At 37.6% G+C, this 20337-nt stretch overlaps 1 protein-coding gene across 1 annotated transcript in view; it reads right to left on the reverse strand.

Moving 5' to 3' along the window:
- Positions 1-2835: 2835 nt before the first annotated feature.
- Positions 2836-20337, reverse strand: part of TMC2 (transmembrane channel like 2) — a 39712-nt gene continuing 22210 nt past the window's right edge. The window contains exons 8-18 of the mRNA XM_029285455.1: positions 18915-19103; positions 18027-18206; positions 16454-16606; positions 13245-13373; positions 12378-12445; positions 10620-10859; positions 7339-7464; positions 5949-6027; positions 4687-4801; positions 3571-3668; positions 2836-2874 (exon numbers count right to left, since the gene is read on the reverse strand). Coding sequence (XP_029141288.1) covers positions 2836-2874; positions 3571-3668; positions 4687-4801; positions 5949-6027; positions 7339-7464; positions 10620-10859; positions 12378-12445; positions 13245-13373; positions 16454-16606; positions 18027-18206; positions 18915-19103 — 1416 coding nt within the window. The remainder of the gene's footprint in view (positions 2875-3570; positions 3669-4686; positions 4802-5948; positions 6028-7338; positions 7465-10619; positions 10860-12377; positions 12446-13244; positions 13374-16453; positions 16607-18026; positions 18207-18914; positions 19104-20337) is intronic.

Below are 20337 nucleotides of genomic sequence, written 5' to 3' on the forward strand. Positions count from 1 at the left end.
CTAAGACTATGGAAGAAAAATGTGTTATATAATCAGAGTTCTCTGAAATTTTATTTTTCAAACTAATAACAGCTGCTGTGAGATTGATAATATAAGTTTAAATGTATTCCATAGTCTTGGAAATAGTTGTAATGCTTCATAACCTTCATAACTTATAAATCAGGCATGACCAACCTGCGGGCTACATGCAGTTCTGGACAGCTAGTAAAGTAGCAAGATAATATAAAATATAAAAAAGGAAGTTTGTTATTTATATACTTTATTATATATATTATATGCGGCCCAGACAATTCCTTTTCATTCTGCAGCCCAGGCAAGCTAAAAAGTTGGACAGCCATACTCTAAACTAGGAATGGGCAATTTTCCCAAGGGGCCATATGAGAAACTGGGATGTTTCAACTCGGGCTGCTCCAGATGGGTGAACTTTGCACAGGCACAGAAAAGCACTTTTTCTCCTTGATGTCCAGTGGCCGCCAGCAGACTGAAGGAGCATGGTGACTGCGTAGAGCAGGGGTGTCAAACTCAATTTCATTGAGGACCGCATCAGCATTGCGGTTGCCCTCTGGATGTGTGGCCAGGGTGGGTGCGGCCTACTGGGTGGGCGTGAATGGAGTGGATGTGGCCTACTGGGTGGGCATGGCCAGCTCTACGTCATTCGCTTCAAGGGTGCCTGTGGGGGCCTGGGCAGGAGTGAGACAGATCTGAGGGTCTGGCAGAAGGGAGTGGGACCAGGGCAAGTGCCAAGGAATGGTCCACTAGAAGAGCCTCAGGCCTGTTCCTCTCAGGCCATGCGGGGGGGGGGGCTTGGTGGTGCGGGCTGCCGGGAGCCCTGGGCAGCAGAGGTAAACGCCCAGCCTGGCCCTCAAGCACTTGCGGCACCAAGCCCAGCCCCATTTTTCCAAGGGGGTGGCCAGCTGTACTTACCTCATCCTCAAGGCTGCTGCTGCTGTGCTTGCTCTCCTTACCCAGGTTGCTCATGATGGGTACGAGGGTGAAGTCAGAGGGAGACCCATTCCCTCTCCGTGGGAGGAGACCCGGCTTTGTATCCAAAGCTTCCTTAGCAATAGGATGGGAGACCCCCAGGATAGGTCAGGAGGAGGAGGCAAGGGGATGGTGAAAGGGCAGCATGGCAGGACTTCCCTCAGACCCTCCCTCTCCTTTCCTTCCTAAGTACAGAGTGGTGGGAAAATATTTGAGATGAGGGAGGGAGAAAAATAGGCAGCTGGGGAGGTGTCACCCTTTGTGAGGAATGAAGAAATGTACCATCGCCTGGAAGTGGCCAGCACATGGCTCTCAGTTACTTCACATATCTGGCTTGGTGGGCTCTAGGGAGGGGATGCCATGAGCAACGTGAGAGTCAACGTTACCTGCGCAATGCTGTCCAGCCCCCAGCCTGCCCGTTTCAACAGACAGCGAGGCACTCTCCTCACAGCACTGAGAGGCTGAGCCAGGCGACGCGAATCTGAAAAGAAGCGTAATGCCGCCCAGCCCTCAGCCTGCCTGGTTTCGGCAGGCAGTGGGGTGCTTTGCTCACAGCGCCAAGAGTTTGAGCCAGGCGGTGCGAAGCTCGTCAGCTTTGCACCTTTCTGCCTGCTGAAACTGGGCAGGCTGGGGGCTAGGCAGCATTGCATTTCTCATCAGATTCGCGCCACCCGGCTCAGCTCTTGACGCTGTGAGGAGAGTGCCCCGCTGCCTGCTGAAACCGGGCAGGCTGGGAGCTGGGTGGCCTCATGTTTCTTTTGGGATTTGTGCCGCCCGGCTCAGCCTCTCGGCGCTGTGAGGAGAGCACCCCGCTGCCTGCCGAAACCCCTCCCCTAGAGTCCATCAAGCCGGATATGTGAAGTAGGTAAGGGCCATTTCCTGGCCACTTCCAGGTGATGGTGCATTTCTTCATTCCTCACAAAGGGTGATACCTCCCCAGCATGCACCCAGGGGATGGGGCCGACGCGGCAGGGGCTGGTTCCTCACTGTTTCCAGATGGCCTTGTGGAGCTAAGACTGAATGTGTTTCAGCATAGATGGCCATCACAAAATTGTACATTGGCTCCCGGCCTGTCTGGCCAGGGCCAAGGCAGCAGGGGCTGTTCCCTCACTGTTTCCAGAATGGCTTCGCGGGCCACATGAAACCACTTCGCGGGCCGAATCCGGCCCCTGAGCCTTGTGTTTGACATGTCTGGCATAGAGCCAGACACTTCTACTTTTCCTGCTCCCTGCGGCACACTTACTTGCATTTGATTTTTAATTTCCAATTGACTTCATGACAGGAATGGGGCCTGTAAGATGCCCAAGTCTGCTGTAAACTATTACGATTTTGCTATCAATTGTTTGCCAATTCCCTCTTTTCCAGCTCTGAATAGATGTACTGTAAACTAGAGTCATAAATACTATGTAATATATAGATGTATTATAGAAAAAAATAATCATATACAAAAGCAAGGAAAATTGTAAGAGTGAATTGAAAGAAGTGCTACTATTGCACATATGAAAAAAGCTGAATTGTTTCCAATTATGACTACGAATTGAAATTAATACATTTGATTTTACAAAATTTTATTTAAAATTCTAATGTGTATAATGTATTTTCCACATTAATAAGAATTGTAAATATATGTAAGCTGTAAATATATGGAAAGCTTTTCTGTGGAAAAGGGAGTAAAAGGGAGATTTCAAACATTGCTGGAAACTTGGTTACCAGAGATGGAGTCAACTGGCAGGCCTTGGATCCACCTGCCAGCTCTCATTAGGAAGGGAGAAAAGACAAGCCATGTACCTCCTGATTGCCATGCTAGGATGGGATCACAACTGAGGGAACTCTATGGGGGAGCCAAGATGGTGCCTAACAGCCTGGGGAAGTGGTGTCAGGAGAGGATGCCACCTAAAAGACGCCAACAGAGAAATCAAAGAGTTTTCAAAGGCCAGCTATTCCTGTTATAATGGTAACATTTTGAAGTACATAAATCAAGCTACTCTGTTAATTTTAGAACCATTAACTGAGATATTGGTAGTTTTATCTGGTGGTATGTATTTCAGTAGTTTGGCTGATACCATAATTAGGTGTAATTAATCTTTACACTTTTGTCAAAACTTTGTTTCTTATTTACTTTGAAAACAGTTTTATAGTTACGATTCTAGATTCTAGATACATGGAGTCTTGTCAACACTGCTAAGCCTGGATGTTTCCCCCTCCAGCTGCCATCTCTAACTAGATATTGTCTTAAAGCCTAGGTAAACTATTTGTGTGCCAGATAGAAATAAATGAAAGTATATAAGAAGAAACCAGTGAGTTTTGGAGTTTGGCAATAACATTTCATCCCTGAATAGGAACTTTTCATCACCCTTCCAAGATAGTTGAAGCTCTTAAATTTCTAACACTGGGACAATTTTGTAAAATAACCAAGTTCATTAAGTACCATTATGTTCATGATCTAGTAGATATCATTGCTATTTCTATGCCATTGTTACTAGGTTCCCTTCCTCCAATTCCTGGATAAAGCCGCCTTGGATAAGATCCTGGTTTTAGTTGATTAGAGGAAGGCACACCTCTTCTTGGAATAAGTGGTTGGGTCGTTACCACAGAAGGTGAGGATGACAACAGGACTCCTTTCGCAGGACTTAAATTTGTTTCTTTCTCTGCAGAATGGTTTTTGTAGCTTGGTGACACAGGCTTATCTGGTTTAAAAGAAAAAGCATTGCACTAAAATTGTCAGTATTACAGCTAATAGAGCTAACGTAGAAAGTGACCACTAGGTGGCAGTGAAAAATTATCATTTTCTATATATAGTGTTTGATGATTTCTGAATGTTTGCAAATCAAATGTGGTAGCCTAAAAGGCAAGACCAAACTAACTATTATTAGCATGGCAAATTACTTAGTAGCTAACATTTTTAGAGAACTCTGTTAGCTAAACTGATAAGATTGAGTATCTAGAATACAAATTCACCTGATTTGTATGGTTTAGATACTATTAAATCTTAAACAGAGATGCCTTTGGGTCAAAGGAGTAACAATGCAGTGACGTAGCGTGGGTTGTCAGCACCTGGGGCAAGGCAAGTAATTTGCGCCCCCCCCTCCACAGTGGGCGGCGACCCGGCGGCTCGGATCGGATTCGCACAGCCAGCACTGCAGAGAGAGTGAGTGAGCCAGGCAGGGGCAGAGAGCTGCGAGTGCGAGCGCGCCCCCCCAGATGTTGCGCCCGGTGCGGCTGGCCCCCCCTGCACCCCCCACGCTACGCCTCTGTAACAATGCACACAATCATGCTTATTCTATACAAGTGACACCTCTTTTTTATGTGCACTGATATGAGTACTGTATGGAAGAGGTGGTGCTTGCACCTTTAGAGCACAAAGCAGAATTTGTTATTTTGATTAAAGCTTAACCTTGCAGTCTACTCTGATTTAGAGTATTTCACTGAACCTTACAAGACAAACTGAACTATGGCATAACATTAAATGTTGATTAATGATTAAACTAAGCTGGTGTTTAGTAATTAATTGAAAAGCTATAATGCAATATAAGCATTGTCTCTCTCTAGGTGTGTAGGATGAACTTGAGATTAAACAGTGGCACATTTGGTCTTTTATTTCGGGAGGACAACACTCTGCAAATGGTAGAGGAACTAAAGTTGTCCTATTATGTCAACTCATCCAAAGCAATATATGTATGAACATTGATTGGACACTATCTTTACCTTTAGCTGCATTGGGTCCTTCCATGTTTTTTGCATATGGAACAAGCAAGTCTTCTAGTTCTTGTGTTGCAGAATTGGCAGAAATCTTATTCTTATTTTTATCATCTTCCCGTTGCTGTACAAATAAAAACAGATGTCATGAAATACTTGATTCATTTGGAAAGAAGAATTGTAACATCTAATTTAGTCAGAATTGAAGTGGGACTTTTATGTGGATAATGTAATTTAAAATCAGAACAAAACTGGCAATTGATAATTTCTTTTAATCCCACATTTATTATTTTTATACATAACTCAAAATGCCAGGCATATCTAATATTCCTTCCTCCTTCTATTTTCCTCATAACAACAACCTTGTGAGGCATCTTGGCTGAGAGAGAGTGAGTGACTGGCCCAAAGTCACCCAGCCAGCTTTCATGTCTGGCTGAACTGGAGCAGTATCTGAATTTATCTTTGATCTTTCATTCTATCTCATATCAGTCTGAAGATATAATATATAGTATATTCAGACTAAAACAGGAAAATCTAGTCTAACGTGATATGAGGAAGTAGACAGGAGTATCTGAGAAGACTTTTCTCTGCCCATTTGCTATTTAAATTAGTACCTTTAATATTTAATTCCAGCCATGTTCTAAAATACATAATCATATGAAATGTATTCTAAATCTATTGTAATCTGAACATATTTATTTAGTTGAGTTTCAACTTGTATTTTTCTTTCTCATTTTGTCTAAAGAAATATTAAAATAAGAAAGGCAATAGTGAGCACAATAAAAGATAGAGATTTTTCCATTCATCCACTTTGTTTAATAGTCATATTACTTTAAAGAACCCCATAACTTTTATTTGGTCAATGTTTAAATGGTAGATTACATACCAAACTCAAGTACAAAGTTTACTCTAAATGTCTTGGTCCTAAGTAGATTTATGTGTTCAGAGTGATAAAAAAATAATCCAGGTTTAATGTATAAACTAAGAGGTCTATTAAAAATAAAACTCAGTGTTTTATAGATATTAAATATTCATGGGTGAATATTTAAAAAATCTTTTTTAAAAATATTTTTTGGAGAAGCTGCTGTGATTTTAACAAGGAATTAATAAGATACTGTAGTTAGCATATGAATAAACACATGACTTTTTCAACTGTATTGTTGAAAAAAAGTATAAAGCTATCACAAATAGTTGTCTATACACAAATAATGCAAATGCAAATAATGCAAATTTTTACATTTAAACTAACGTAATATAAACAAAACTAATACCATTTGCATTTTCTTTTTCAGCTCTGCATTGGCATGTTTGTATCCTTCAGCCACAGAATTCAGGTAATATATGGCAAGACTGTAAAATCAAATGTCAAATTTTAAAAAAAATCTGGGATACTTTATAGGACTTTAAAAATATACTAAAACACAGAGGGATTCTCAAACTTTGTGATATCCAGAATCTTATATGATAACTAAATCTGTGCTGCTTCTCTCATGGATAAAATCAATATTTCATTGCAGTCAGAGTTGGACCAGAAAGAAGCTGCTTTCTAAGAGGTTATGATATAATATAAAAACTGCTATAACAATTCCTTGACTTAGATTTACTTTTAACTATCAATAGACCAATCATTTAGCTCTTCCACCTACTACTTAAGAAAACATTTTCCATTATGAAAAGTTAATAGTTTAAAATAGTAGATAAAGACACTGATCTTCACTAACCCACAAGCTTCTACAGACTCAGTAATGAATGCATATATAGCTATATACTATCCTAAAAAATAACCAGTTGGCAGAAGCTAGACCTATGGGTTTGGCCATTTTTACAGGTCCTAGACTGAAGCCCGAGCAAAATAAGAATGAGCTTTCAAGTCTTCCTGATTGGCTTGTACAGACAAAAGCAGAGCTACTCTAAGATTCACTGTGAAGTTGTCCAGACAAAGTGAAATCATTTAAAAAGCACTCCCACTTTGCTTGAGCTAACCTAATCATCTTAAAAAATAAACACTGCTCATAGATTTTCCTCAGGGGGCTTGTAACCCATAGTATGAGAAATCACTTACTATTTGAAGGTTCATTTAGGTTAGATTCTAGATCTAGTTTTATATCAATAATTACTGAGATGTCAACTCAGGCGTTGAGCCTAGGGTTAGCCTGGTTAGACAAATTGAAACCATTTATCTGGGGGGAGAGAGGAATCTGGCAGATCCCCATATTGTCAAAGCAAGAATATACAGTATTTGCAGCGTTGACAGAAATCTGTTATGAATAATGCATCTATTTAAAATTAACTAAAACTACTAGATAATGAATTCCAGTTCACAACCAAATTCAAGAGAATGAAAACAATGTATTCCTAAGATTCTCATCTCAAATATGCAGTCACTACTAAATGTAGATAAATCGCTAATAAATTTGTTAATCACACTGGAAGCAACAATTTGTATAATGGATTCATGAAGAAAGATTTGGGAGTTGGCAGATTAAATTTTTTGGAAAAGTTGCATAATCTATTTACAAGGATTTTGCTTGATTTGCTGTCATATGCAGCACACACATTTTTTTTAACTCATGACAAATATTAATTGATAATCTAGTAATATATTCTTATCTACAAGATTCCAATTCCCCCAATCCCAACATTTCAGTCAATGCAACTTACATCATAAGCAAAATTGCGGTTATAATTAGTCCTGGATTTGCCAAATAACCTAAGACTTTAGCCACAACAGGTGGGAAATCGTATTTGATGGTTTCTTGGATGACGTCATACATTTTCTTTTTTCCACTGGAAGAAGAAATACACAGACAGGATTGTATAACAACAGGAATCAAACTTCAGCAAACAGAGGTTATACAAAAAGTCTTCATGCAACTTATTTTCAGAAAATACTGCTTGAATATCTTCAGCCTGTTATTTTTAAAGAAACAGTTGAATATATTTCTCTTCTCTTTTTCTGAATTTGGAAATTTAAAGTACCTAAAAATTAATAATGACAATCTCATGACACATGATTTTGAAAACAACAAAATATGTTCTTTTAAAAAATTGATACTACAGGTAATCTTCAACTTGCTTGACAGTTCATTTAGTGACTGTTCAAAGTTACAATAAAATGAAAAAGTGACTTATGACTGTTTTTCACACTTACGATTATTGCAGCATCCCCGTGGTTATGAGATCAAAATTTGAATGCTTGTCAACTGAGTCATATTTGTGGCGGTTGCAATGTCTTGGGAGTCATGTGATCACCTTTTGCAACCTTCCGACAAGCAAAATCAATGTGGAAGCCAGATTCACTTAACAATTACTAACTTAACAACTACTGCAGTGATTCACTTAACAATTGTGGTAAGAAAGGTTGTAAAATGGGGCAAAATTCATTAAATCTCTCTCTTAGCAATATAAATTTTGGCTCAATTGTGTTTGTAAGTCGAGGACTACCTGTATGGGAAACTATGCTTAATTCTGAATTTATGTTATTTTTAATGCTCAATATAAACTGGTTTAAACAATAAATACCACACCATATATTGTTGTTTTCTCCAACTTGGTACTACTCTTGTAAATTCTGCCTATAATTGTTAGACTTTCCAGTTAGTTAGACTTTGTATCAATTACAATTCTGGAAGTTGTAGTCCCAATATAACTGGAAAGTTAGGATGTGAAGGTCTGATTGCATGTTATTAACAACCATTTAATATGTAGTAAGAATTCGATGTGTCATAAAGTTACTAAATGATTATATGCCATCAACTTTTTTTAATGGAAAGACAGCATATGGTTTCAGGTGGAGATATGTTCTAATGGAATTTTAAAGACATGTCTAATATAATCCAAAGAAACAATCCTTCTTTCATCAAAAGATATTGCTGCTGACGTTTCTTATTAACAAAATAAAAATCCGAAGAACAGTTTGTTCTGAGCTGGTCCCAGACTGAGTCAGTATCTGCAGTGCAGCATGAAAGAGTTATTAAATCAAATTAGAGGTCACTGGGGTATTAATCCGGCCTACAGATCCATTTGAGAGAAACTGATTCACGCTGGAAGCACAAAACTCTTATTAATACAGTAGTCCTGGCACATACTCTGATCAAGTCAGCTTCTGTTATTCTATGTTCTCTACACTCATGATAGTTCATTGTGAATAAGTAAGGAAGGGTAGGTTTGTATTATAGATTTATATGTATGATTTTTTAAGGAGGTGTCCGGTGATACCCCAACTGCACAGGACGGGATGGTTGTGTGTGGAAGGGAAGTAGGAAAGAGGGAGGAAGGAGGAGTGGTGGTAGAATGGGAGGAGGAAGGAGTGGTAAGTGGAAGAGGGTGGTGCGGGAGGGGTACACCGGACACGTCTGTGAATGTTTTGTGTAGTTTTATTCTCTTTGGTTGATATTGTGATAAAAGATTTATGTTTTTGTTTTTCAAATGAAAAATAATAAAAATTTAAATACAAAAAAAAAAAAAAGTAAGGAAGTTTCAAATAATGCTTTGAAAACATACTTTTATTTTTATGTTTGCTGGTAGTTTCGGCTATATACCGAACCATTATATTTTTACCTCCTAGTTTAAACATTGCCAAATAGCAATCCTCTTGTTCAAGATAACATTTCTTCTTTATGAAACCAAATGTTCTGTCTGATCCACTGAGCAAGCTCCAACGATATTATCCAAACCCTCTGCATTTTCAACTCTTTTTTCTTATTACCATTTTCTTTTCCTACAATACAGTATGCATAAATCTATCTCTAAATAAAGTGATCCCCAAATTTGTATGATCTCCATAAGAATTGTTGCTTCAGGAATGCAGCTGCTATCAGAACTACAGGTTCCTTGTTTAATTCCCTGATGAAATTACTTGAATTCCCTATGATATATCTGCCAAAATCTGAAGACAGAGCTAGAATATCCTTCAGAGCTCTTGATTTCCCCCCAGAAAGATGTTTCTTATCCTGAAAATCTTGCTGCACCAGGATTTGCATAGCCTATAAAGGGGCAACAGACTGACCAAGGCAGGCAGGCAAGTACTATTGACAGTCCAACACGGTACTGTGAGGTCCAATAGTGAAGGCACCAGGCTAGAAAATGGGAGACCATGAGTTCTAGTCTCGTCTTAGCCATGAAATCTAGCTGGGTGATCTTGGGCCATAGTCACTCTTTCTCATTCCAAGTCATTTCCCAGGGAAGTTGTAGAGAAAAATAAAAGGAGAACGTGTTGGATATGTTAGCCAACTTGAGTTATTTGTAAAAATAATAAAGGTGGGATTTAGATAAATAGATAGATAGATAGATAGATAGATAGATAGATAGATAGATAGATAGATAGATACTTTAGAACGGCAAATTGGTGAAAACACAATGTAAAAAGGCAATTTGATAAAAATGAGAGCAGAGCTATTATTTCCTGTTTGGACACAATACTCCTATTAACTTAGCAACATACTGTATTTGTTTATCAGTTTTTATAAACTAATTCTATTAGCCACATGGATGATGTGTTCAGCTTTGGCTGTTAATGTGCGAACTTGAAAGAACCTTTTTCTAAAATTCAATTATTAAAACAAATACTTCTGTTTTCTCTAGTTACAAAACAACTAATAGATATATTATGAAGTATCATAAACATTTACATCTAAGTAATTTATTATCAGTCAAACCTACTTTAAATTTTGATATTCACATGAGAATGATTACAGTGTGTACAAATGAGTTTGAATTATTATTTTATTTTTTCAATTTTAGTATATATTTCTTGATTTTTGATTAATCATTCAGATAGCTACATAAATATTTCACTAATATTTCTTATAATTGCTATTTCAGTGTATGGAAATTATATAAAGTTATATTTGCATAATTTGTATTTTTTTTTCCTGAGAACTTGACTTATCATTGAAAAACAGCATTCAAGTAAAAGAATCAGGAAGAAATTTTTTCAGTACCTGAATGGTCCACAGTCAAAGGAAGGAGGCAGAGACATTATGGTATATGCAACTGGTAACACACTAAGGAACAAAATCAACAGCAAGAGTCCCATGTAAAAATTATTGGATTTAGAAGCTTTGAACACTCGTTCATGGGGGACATTGCTGCTCATAACAGCCCAGCTCTGGAAATACATGGAGATTAATAAACGTAATACGTTGATCCCCACAAGTCCTGGAGCATAAAAGGATCCCATCCTGTACATTAAGCGGGGTAGGGGGAAGCATGGAGAGAAGGGTAGAGGGGAAAGAGAAATACAAAAGAACACCCCTTTTTATAATGACAGATACTGCCTGCTTTCAAAAAGGTAACATATCAACCAGCTATAGTGAATCAAAATATAGATCTTTTACCAAGAAGTAGTGTCTTCATCATAATGTCAATTTTTATTAAAAGAATGCTTTTTGGATTGCAAAAAATATGCTTTTTCATCAGTCTATTCAGCAGTGGCAGAAAAGGAAAACAATTTTCATTAGCTTATTCAATAGTCTTGCCTATGATCTGACAACCTAGCCTATAAAGTGTCATGAAAGAGAGAAATAGGGCCTCTCCCTAAATACAATTAATTATGCAGAAGGCGAGTGAATCAATGCAGTTAGCACTTTGAATTTGCCATAGACCATGAATTTACTGAATTTTTTTCCAGATGCTGATACAGGACATTCATTGCCTCATCTATGTTCTATATAAAAACAAAACAAAATAAGCTTGAATGTTATAGCCTTATTTATGACAACCCACAACTTCAGATAATCACTTCCAGGGATTATATTTAGACCAGTGGTTCCCAACCTTTTTTATACCCCGCACCCCTAGAACGCTTCTGATATATTCTTGCACTCCTTACAAAAGTTTGAAATAATGGCAATGAATTATGCATATACACTATAATTTTGAAAACCCACGTTTTCACCCCCCCTGGAATATCGCCTCACATCCCCAGAGTGTGCAAGCACCCCTGGTTGGGAACCCCTGATCTAGACTATAAATAGTATGGGCAATAACATTGAGGTCTCAGAATTGCCATCACCTAGTCACTATAAAGCAAAGCTCTAAATTATTCTCTGGAAAATATATGCCAAGTAGGAGCAGAGCACTAGTTTAAGGCAGGGCCCCCAACATACGGTTCTGACAGACCAGAAGGATACAATGATCATTGGTTTCAAAAGTTACTGACAAGCCCATCAGGATACCTTGAATTCTGTGGGCTTTCTCTCCTAACTTGTCTTCCAATCTTATAAAATGGAAAAGCGAATGAACATCTAAAAACTCAACATGTAATGAATGCAATTATAGTGAAGGAGATACAAATGCAGAAGATATCTCTCATTTTTTTCCCTAACCAATAAAACTAGAATTAGAATGAACTTGCCACAGGTGTGGGGCAATAATATAACTGAAACAGCTACATGGCAGTTATGCAACCCATGAAAACTTGATCTGTAAGAAATGAAACAGTTTAATGTGCATATTGAGATCCCATGGGGTCCCACATTCTTTGAAAAAAAGATGAATTCAAATGAGAAAAAAACCAAAGTTCTGTAAGATGGCCTGGTTCTAATAAAATGTCTTGAAAAAAATATGGAATATTCAGCAACTCTGAAAAAGCACAAAAATGGAATACATAGCAATTTTTGCTTCAGTTCAGTGAAGATGTAACAATAACTGTTACCATTTTCTCTAGCTAATAATGTTAACATGCTAGAGTATCTTACCAGATCATTCCTTGATTGAAGACCAAACCTAGCACATTACCACTAATATCAAACTCTCCATATGAAGGCTGTTGAGAAAACAAGAAATATGATGTAAATGCTAATAAGCCTTATTCAACTCTCCCCAAAACCTAAGCTGATATCCTTTATAGCTCTTTTTTATAAGACCCTGTAAGTGGAGATGTTAGGAATGTTAATTGGGGATCAACTGTAACAAAAGAGAGCAAGTATGGTTAAGATGGTTGAGATGTTGGACGAAGGATAGGGAAATGCAAGTTTTAGTCCATCTTTAGCTACAGAAACCCACTAGTGGACTTGAGCCAGCTGATCTCTCTCTCTCTGTGTCCATCTTACCATATAGGTTGGCCATTGTGGAGACAAATAGGAGGAGCGTGTATGCCAACTTACATTCCTGTACAAAAGGTAGGATATAAATCTAATAAATGATAGATAGACAGACAAATAAACAAGTAAATAAAGTACCCGATGCATAGAGAATTTTTTCTAATCCTATCTGCACAGTTCATTAAGCCAATGAACATTTTTACACTACCATTCATGGGATTTTGTGATTTGCCTTGTATTTGTATAATCAACATTTTAATATTTTTATATTTTAAGATTCTCATTTTCTCTTTTTTTCCTCTTTTTTTAAAAGATACATTTAGTTTTTAAAATGTTACTAGCCATCTTGATGATCTGAGACGGGAAAGATAAGAGATGTTGCTGCTGCTGAATTATGCAATTCAATTCCTGTAGTCTTCACTAGAAATTGAACAAAGAAAATATATAAAGGATCAGCTTAAAGCATTTGCTTAAATCTATTCTAAGCCGAATCTTGTGCTTCCTCTGCAAATAGCTACTTACAAATCCAGCCTCGAGATCCCAGCACCAGCAGTAGTTTACGAATCTGACAAAACAAGCCCGAAGAAAATCTCCCACTAGGATCGTTACAAATGTCACAAGAATATCAGATACTGTAAGCCTCACAAATTCCTGCAACAGAGCAAAAATTGAAAAAGATTTATTTAGCACTTCCTACAATTTCCTTTCTATTTTACATGGAATAAATTTGTTAGGGTAGGTAGAAGCAAGAAAACCTGAGAAAATAAAAATGAGGAAAAATTGGGGGAACACTGGAGGAGGAGGAGGAAGAAGAGGAGGAGGAGGAAGAGGAGGAGGAAGAGGAGGAGGAGGAGAATTACCATTAGTTCATTGCAAAAGGCATCTTTATTTGGAACAGCTTAAATCCTGTGATGATACCTTTAACACTATCGAAACAACAATATCTGCCTATCCCAGGAAAGAACTTAATAGGTGGATAAAAATCCCAATCCAGACTAAACATATGACTGATTATATTAATAATACTACTGACTGGGAGCACTAAATCATAAATCAGAATACCACACCAACCAACTTCAGTCTGTCCCCAACTCCCGGTGAGGCAAGGCAGACGCCCAGTAGCTGAATATACACAAGAATTCTGGGCCATTGCCAGCAAGCTGAACTGGCTAGAAGACATCCTCCTTAGCCATTTCAAAGATGGCCTAAATTACAACCTGTATGATGCTTGCCTGCCCCGGGGGGACCCACACCAACTCGACGAGTGGTACGTCCTGGCAGAGGAAGCAGAGATCAGCCTACTGAAGAGGCACCGCCGAGGAAAACCATGGGGCCGCTCGCCGCCTGAGCCGATGTGTGAGCCATCGAAGCCACCGGCTATGACCAAGAAGCCAACGGGCTGTTTCAAATGCAGGAGAGAGGGGCATTGGGCTGTAGAATGCCGCTTGAAAGCTCCCCAGCACAACCCAGACAGATCACCGGCCAGTAAATCCGGGAAGTCCCCAGCTAAGCCAAAAGAACCCATCATGAGAGTGATAAAGACTGTGGAATCCCCAAACTCTGCCCAACGTGGGGAAGGAACTCCAGCCTACACCACAGGGCCGGTGGACGCCTCAGACGACAGCTCGGAGGGTGAACCCTTGGTAAGTGGACCCATCGCACCCATCCTCAAGACAGTGACTATATTAATTCCCTCCATGCCCAAAGCTGTCAAGGTGAAAGCCTTAATAGACTATTAAGTGGCATGGCAATCTATAAGGAAACCAATAATTCTGTAAAAGTCAGCGTGTAGAAGAAAATTTCAGAAAACTATAAATTAATGGAAATAAATAATATCTCACTACAATGATGAAGGCCACAATTAAATGACCTGATTAGCCTACTCTCCAAATGAAATGCACCATATTTAGTCTTAAAAAATGCTTAAATTGGCTTAAAAATCTTGTTGAGATGGGAATTTAGCAGCAGCTGGCATATTATCCAGTATTGTCCAGCTACCACATCCTCTATTGGATAGTACCTCTCAAACCTTTTTCTTCCAGAAGAACAAAGGTCAATCTCTTTGCTCTAGCTGGGCAATAGGTATCTACTTATGGGATTTCAAAACAGTTGGAAAGCAGCTGAAGAAGGATTCATCCTGCCTGCCAAGGATTGACTTGGGCAGGTAAATAATGCTGTGTGCTTAATGCATGTTAAATTTATACATGCAAAGTTAAAGTATCAAAATGCACATTTATTTAGACAAACAAAGCCATCACTTTAAAAAGAAGTCCTTTCTTTCCAGCCCTTTTATAATCAATTAAATTTTAGTATTAGCCAAGACTTTTCAGGAAGCTGGATTGCTTTCCTTTTCATTATTGTTTCATTTTTTAAAAATCTATCTACCTTTTCCCTGTCTTGTTTAGGGAGTTTTAGGAGAATAAATAAATAAATGCAGAGTTCTAGCACGTCATCATTTTCACATGAGAAATCAGTTTTCTTCAAGTTATTGAAAAAATGAAATATTGAACTTTGCAGAAATTGGAAAGCCTAAACTATGGAAATCTACGAAAAGAAAGAAACAATATTTGTTTTTTTTTTTAAAAAAGAATTCTACAAGGTTTTTATACGAGGCAAAGCTCTTAGCCACCATGCTATGTTAATATCATCAAATGGAAAATCTTATAAATATCATCTACTTGGAAATTGTTTCTTAAATATTTTCTCTCAGAACCTCTTTCCACTTTTAAAAATTATGAAGGACAACAAAAAAGCTTTGTTTGCATGAGTTATATTTGTCAGTATTTATCATATTAAAAATTAAAATCGATGCCTTTGCTGCTTATACTTGCAGCACCCACCAATTGTTTGATGAGATTTTAATATTATATATATTTTTTTTAACATAGACTGACAAATCCTGATTCTTTCATGGAGCCATGACAGGATCTTAGGGAACCTCCACGGGATTACACTTTAAGAAACACTGTAGTAGGACCTCGGTAGGTCATGGCTTACAAGGCTAGTCACAAAATAAAATGTTCCAGCCTAAACCTACAAAAGCCTGCTTTCAAACCGCTGGAGGAAGTATGTAGGAGGTGGAATTTCTGATGGCATGGAGTTGAAATGGATGCCCATTTTAGGGATGGGGTAACTAAAAGCCGGGATAAACCCAAAATATTGATAGGCAATTTGTTTTCCCTTTCAGTTATTGCTGAAGTTATTGCTTTCCCTTTCAGTGAAAATTTATCCTTACACCACAATCAAATTGGTTAATCTTATAAAAATAAATAAATAAAATAAATGTTGAAATCAAAGATTGACCTGTGTAAATTAGGAAAAGTAGCCCCTCTGTCAGAAAATATAATTGACTAGAATAAATGGTAAAGGAAGCCAACCATTTCCTTATGCAAATCTTCTTTGGAAATATCCTCAGTGATCTGAAATAAAGCTATGGAAATAAAAAAAGGTTTATGAAATAGGAATATGGAAAACTATATTTGGTGTAGTTGAACTAAGTATCCATGTCAATACTTGGTAAAGATGGAGAAGATATGTTAGAGGAACATTTAATCACTTATCTTATTCCTGTAGTTCTTTTTATAAAAGTTTATAGACTGATAACTGCTTTCTGAATCTATTAAATGATTTTCAAGTGCATGGACTATAATTTGCTATTAATTTGACTGGAATGAACTCTATCAGAACATTGTCTGAAGCACTGTACAGCATAACTGCTTTTATTTACTTACTATTCCCACAGTTGTTTCCCAGCAAGGTCCTCGAGGTATATCAGCTGGATCCATTGGAGGTGGAATAAGAGCACTTCCATTCCTTGAAGTTGAGTTATGGAAGGTTAGGATAGTCCAATGTGTGATGTTCCTGATCACACCTTCTTCAGTCAGCTGCAATAGGAAAAAAGGGTAATTCTGGATAATTTTATGGTTTCATGTATGTGTGTGTGTGTGTGTGTGTTTCTGTGTACTTGTATTTTAAATTGCTATTCCAACTTTGTATTATCCAGATTTCTAATTTTAATTTCTTCTTGTTGTATGCATGTAGCCTGGGCAAACCTTGAGCATATTCTGATTTAATATTATCCTTTAGCCAAAACTTTTTCTCTGTATGCACTTTTTAAAACTATTCTCACATTGACAATTTTATTTAGAATGGTTTGAATTGTTCAATACCAGTTACCTTGTACTTGTTAATGACTGAAATAAAATTAAGTGAGAAAAAAATTGTAATACAAGAGTGTTAGTTATTTAAACTGCATGCTGGCGCTTTAACAAGATTCCACATATTATAACAGTAATGAAAACAAATTGTTTTGAGGTCATCTGGAACTCAACCAAATTTCATTATTGGTGGAAAATGGCTTATTCTGGGATGCTTCAGCACAAACAATGAATGGCCATCACAACAAATGTAGTAGATATGTGATTATACCTTTTTTTTAAAAAATAAAATTTACAAATACAAAGATAAAAAAAGTAAAATAAATTAAGAAAAATAGAAAAAAATAAAGAAAAATAGAAAAAAATAAAGAAAAATAAAAGAAAAGCTATATAAAAATGGCTTCCCTCTCCTTACATATAAGTACAAGCAATTTAGCTAACTTAATATTTTCGATAAAAATAATACTTCAGTTAAAAATAATCTCTTCTTCCTATATCTCACATCTTATCCATAGTCAAATTACAAAAAAACCCAATCATTCAGTCCTAATCAGCAAAAGTCTGCTAAGAGGTACCAGAAATATTAACCTATATATTTTAATTTTAATAAAAATGTTCAATTTTATAATCCAAAGTTATATTTTTCTCCAACAAATAAGACAGCAGAAATCTTTTCCCACTCACAAATAAATATTTAAAGCTTAGACATACAGTCTAGATGAAAAAGAACTTCCATTAACAGCTACAAGAAGTTATATGGAATATATATTTAACCCTTTGTCAAACAAATTCACTTTATAAATCTTTTCATTTTTAAAAAGCTTAATCTTTAGTCCCATCAAGTAGTACCCCACAAGCTGATTTCTTATCACTATCTCTTTGTCTCTTTCAAGGAGCAGCTTGAAAAATTCCTTTTTCTCTCTTCTAAGAAAGACTTTCTATTATTATATACATTCCTTTTGTAAATCCAAAGTAAGAAGGTTTTCCAAATCTCTCTTTTGTGCAGCTAGATTTTATATATTTTTTCTCCTATTAAAGCAGTTTAAAAAGCCAAAGCTAACAGTGACTCACGAAATATGGGGCACTGTTAAATAATAGGCAAGGCTGATTACATATATATGAGTGTATGCCCTTTTACATTCTTCACCTTTTCCTTGACGTCATCCATTAAGGCCAGTAAGAAAGTATACAGATTCCCCAGGAAAAGTGCAAAGATGCGTCCCAGTTGCCATTTCAGCCCAATGCGAGGATGATAATCTTCTAAGGCTGCAATAGTTTCAAACAGTGGAGGGCAAAACATTCCAAGTAGTGACATAACAATTTCAACCTGCAAAAAAGAGAAAAGAGAATTTTTGTCACAAGGGATCAGCTAAATGCACACCTGCTGCTGACTGAGAAGCTTGGAAACTCTTCACTGAAATGGGACTATCACAGGGCTAGCAAAGGTTAAATAAAGGACGGGAGGTCATGGATGACCAAACTCTGTTTATAGTATTAGGAGCTTCGGTCATACCACGGCAGTCATCATCTTGACTTTATTCTTGTGTGAAAGTGAAAGTGGGCTCTATTATTGCCTCCATTAGCTGTCCTACAATTCTATTCATGCTGAAAAATGAAGACCAGAATGTGAGTGAATTTAATATTAAAACAAAAAGAGCTTCACTTCCATCCCCCATCCCATAAAAAGTAATGTGAACAGCTGTTTAAATTCCCAAGGCTCTACAATTTTTTTTACTGCTTTCTAAGTGATAGCAAAACAGGTGCAACCAGAACATCTGGAAAGAAGCTATTCCAAGGGATGCAGCAATCATTTTAGGGTTCTCTATCTCTCTTGGATGGTGAATTCTGAAACACCTTCTTCTTCTGGATCATATGCCCAGAGAGGCAGATTCATTTGAAAAGAGATGGTCCCGAAGGTACTAATAAAAGCTAAAAGCAATCAAAGTACAACGCAGGAACAGATGACTTTTGTCTGAACCGGGCAACAGAAGCAGTGCCAGTACTATACAAATGTTTAAAAACATTGTTGTCTTACTTCGTTTCTTTCATACCAGCCAATGTTTTGCATTTTTGAAAAGGCCTGGGATCGTTTCACAACAAAATAAATGAGGTAGCCGCTTCCACATAAGCAACATATTATAAGTACATTGGCCAGAACCCTCAGAAATCTTCTTAGATGGATGTTTTCATCTTTGTTGCTTTCTTGCTCATCCACAATTGACTCCTTAATATAGATGTAAGAAACAATGGGAATAATTATTTAGGGTGTAGCCCTATGCAAATGTTACAGAAAATAAGTCACATTATATTCAGACTCACAAATTTTCTGGATACGTATGTAGGATTGCAGCCTACTGTATATGAAAACACACACATTCATTTGCAAAACAAATAAAGTTGTGATTTTTAAACAAAGGACACCCTATTTCATAACATATGGATGATAACAGTTTTTATAAACATTTAAATACTTTTTATAACCAGCTATAAATAGCTAGCTTTTATAATCTATTGCTGCTTTCTTGTTACATTCTTAAAATGCAGATGAATATAGTGATATACAAAAACTGACTTTAATTATTTTGATTACAAATGAACAAAAGAAGGTGGAGATGGCTGGATCTAGTTCTAGTACCTACATATATGTACGTTTCTCCCTTTGAAAAGGGATGATGAAAATGAAATTTGTGCAACTGCTTCCTCCTATGACCCAAACTACTCAATTTCTTGATTTTGAAAGAATGCTGTTCTAGAGCAAAAGTGCTGCCACTGCGAAGGCTTGTTTCCATGGTTCAACAAGATAACATTGTTTAATAGAAGGAAACTGGATTATGCCCTCTCTACTAACTCTGACGGGCAGAAACAATAAGAGAATGATGGTGCTGTAAATAGCCTGGCCGTATGCCATTGACGGCTTTGTAGATAATAACCAGCACCTTGAATCACACCCACAAGCCTATTAAGAGTCAGTACAGCAACAGTGTTACATAGGCATAACAAGAAATAGCAAAAAATGTCTATGCCTCAGTATTCTGAACCAGCTGTAGCTCCTGAGTGCTCTTCAATGGCAGTAGTATGTAGCGGGGACTGCCTGAGAGTGCTCGCAGGAGCTTGACTGGGAAGGAAAAGATTGGGACAGCTGCAGTTGGCTTTGGGTGTGGCTGGCGTGAGGGGAAGGAGGAAGGATAGAAAAGGAAAGGAAAAGAGAAGGCTGGGGTGGTTTTGAATCCTGAGACCTGAGGAGGAATTCTAGAGAAGCAGCACCAGGAGGAGAGAGACTGGTGGTGCCAACTGTTGCTGCCAACTGTTGTTGTGGACTTTGGAGGCATCTGGACTGTGGCCATCGCTGCTGGCATAGGTGCTGGGACATTGTGGGGGGAGTTGCCCTGGGGGATGAGCCATTGCCATAACATACTGGCCGTCATTGTTATTATTACCATCTGGAGCCGGGGTTTACC

Source organism: Protobothrops mucrosquamatus, unplaced genomic scaffold (assembly GCF_001527695.2).
Source record: "Protobothrops mucrosquamatus isolate PMUCROS unplaced genomic scaffold, P.Mucros_1.0 scaffold_177, whole genome shotgun sequence".
Lineage (NCBI taxonomy): Eukaryota > Metazoa > Chordata > Lepidosauria > Squamata > Viperidae > Protobothrops > Protobothrops mucrosquamatus.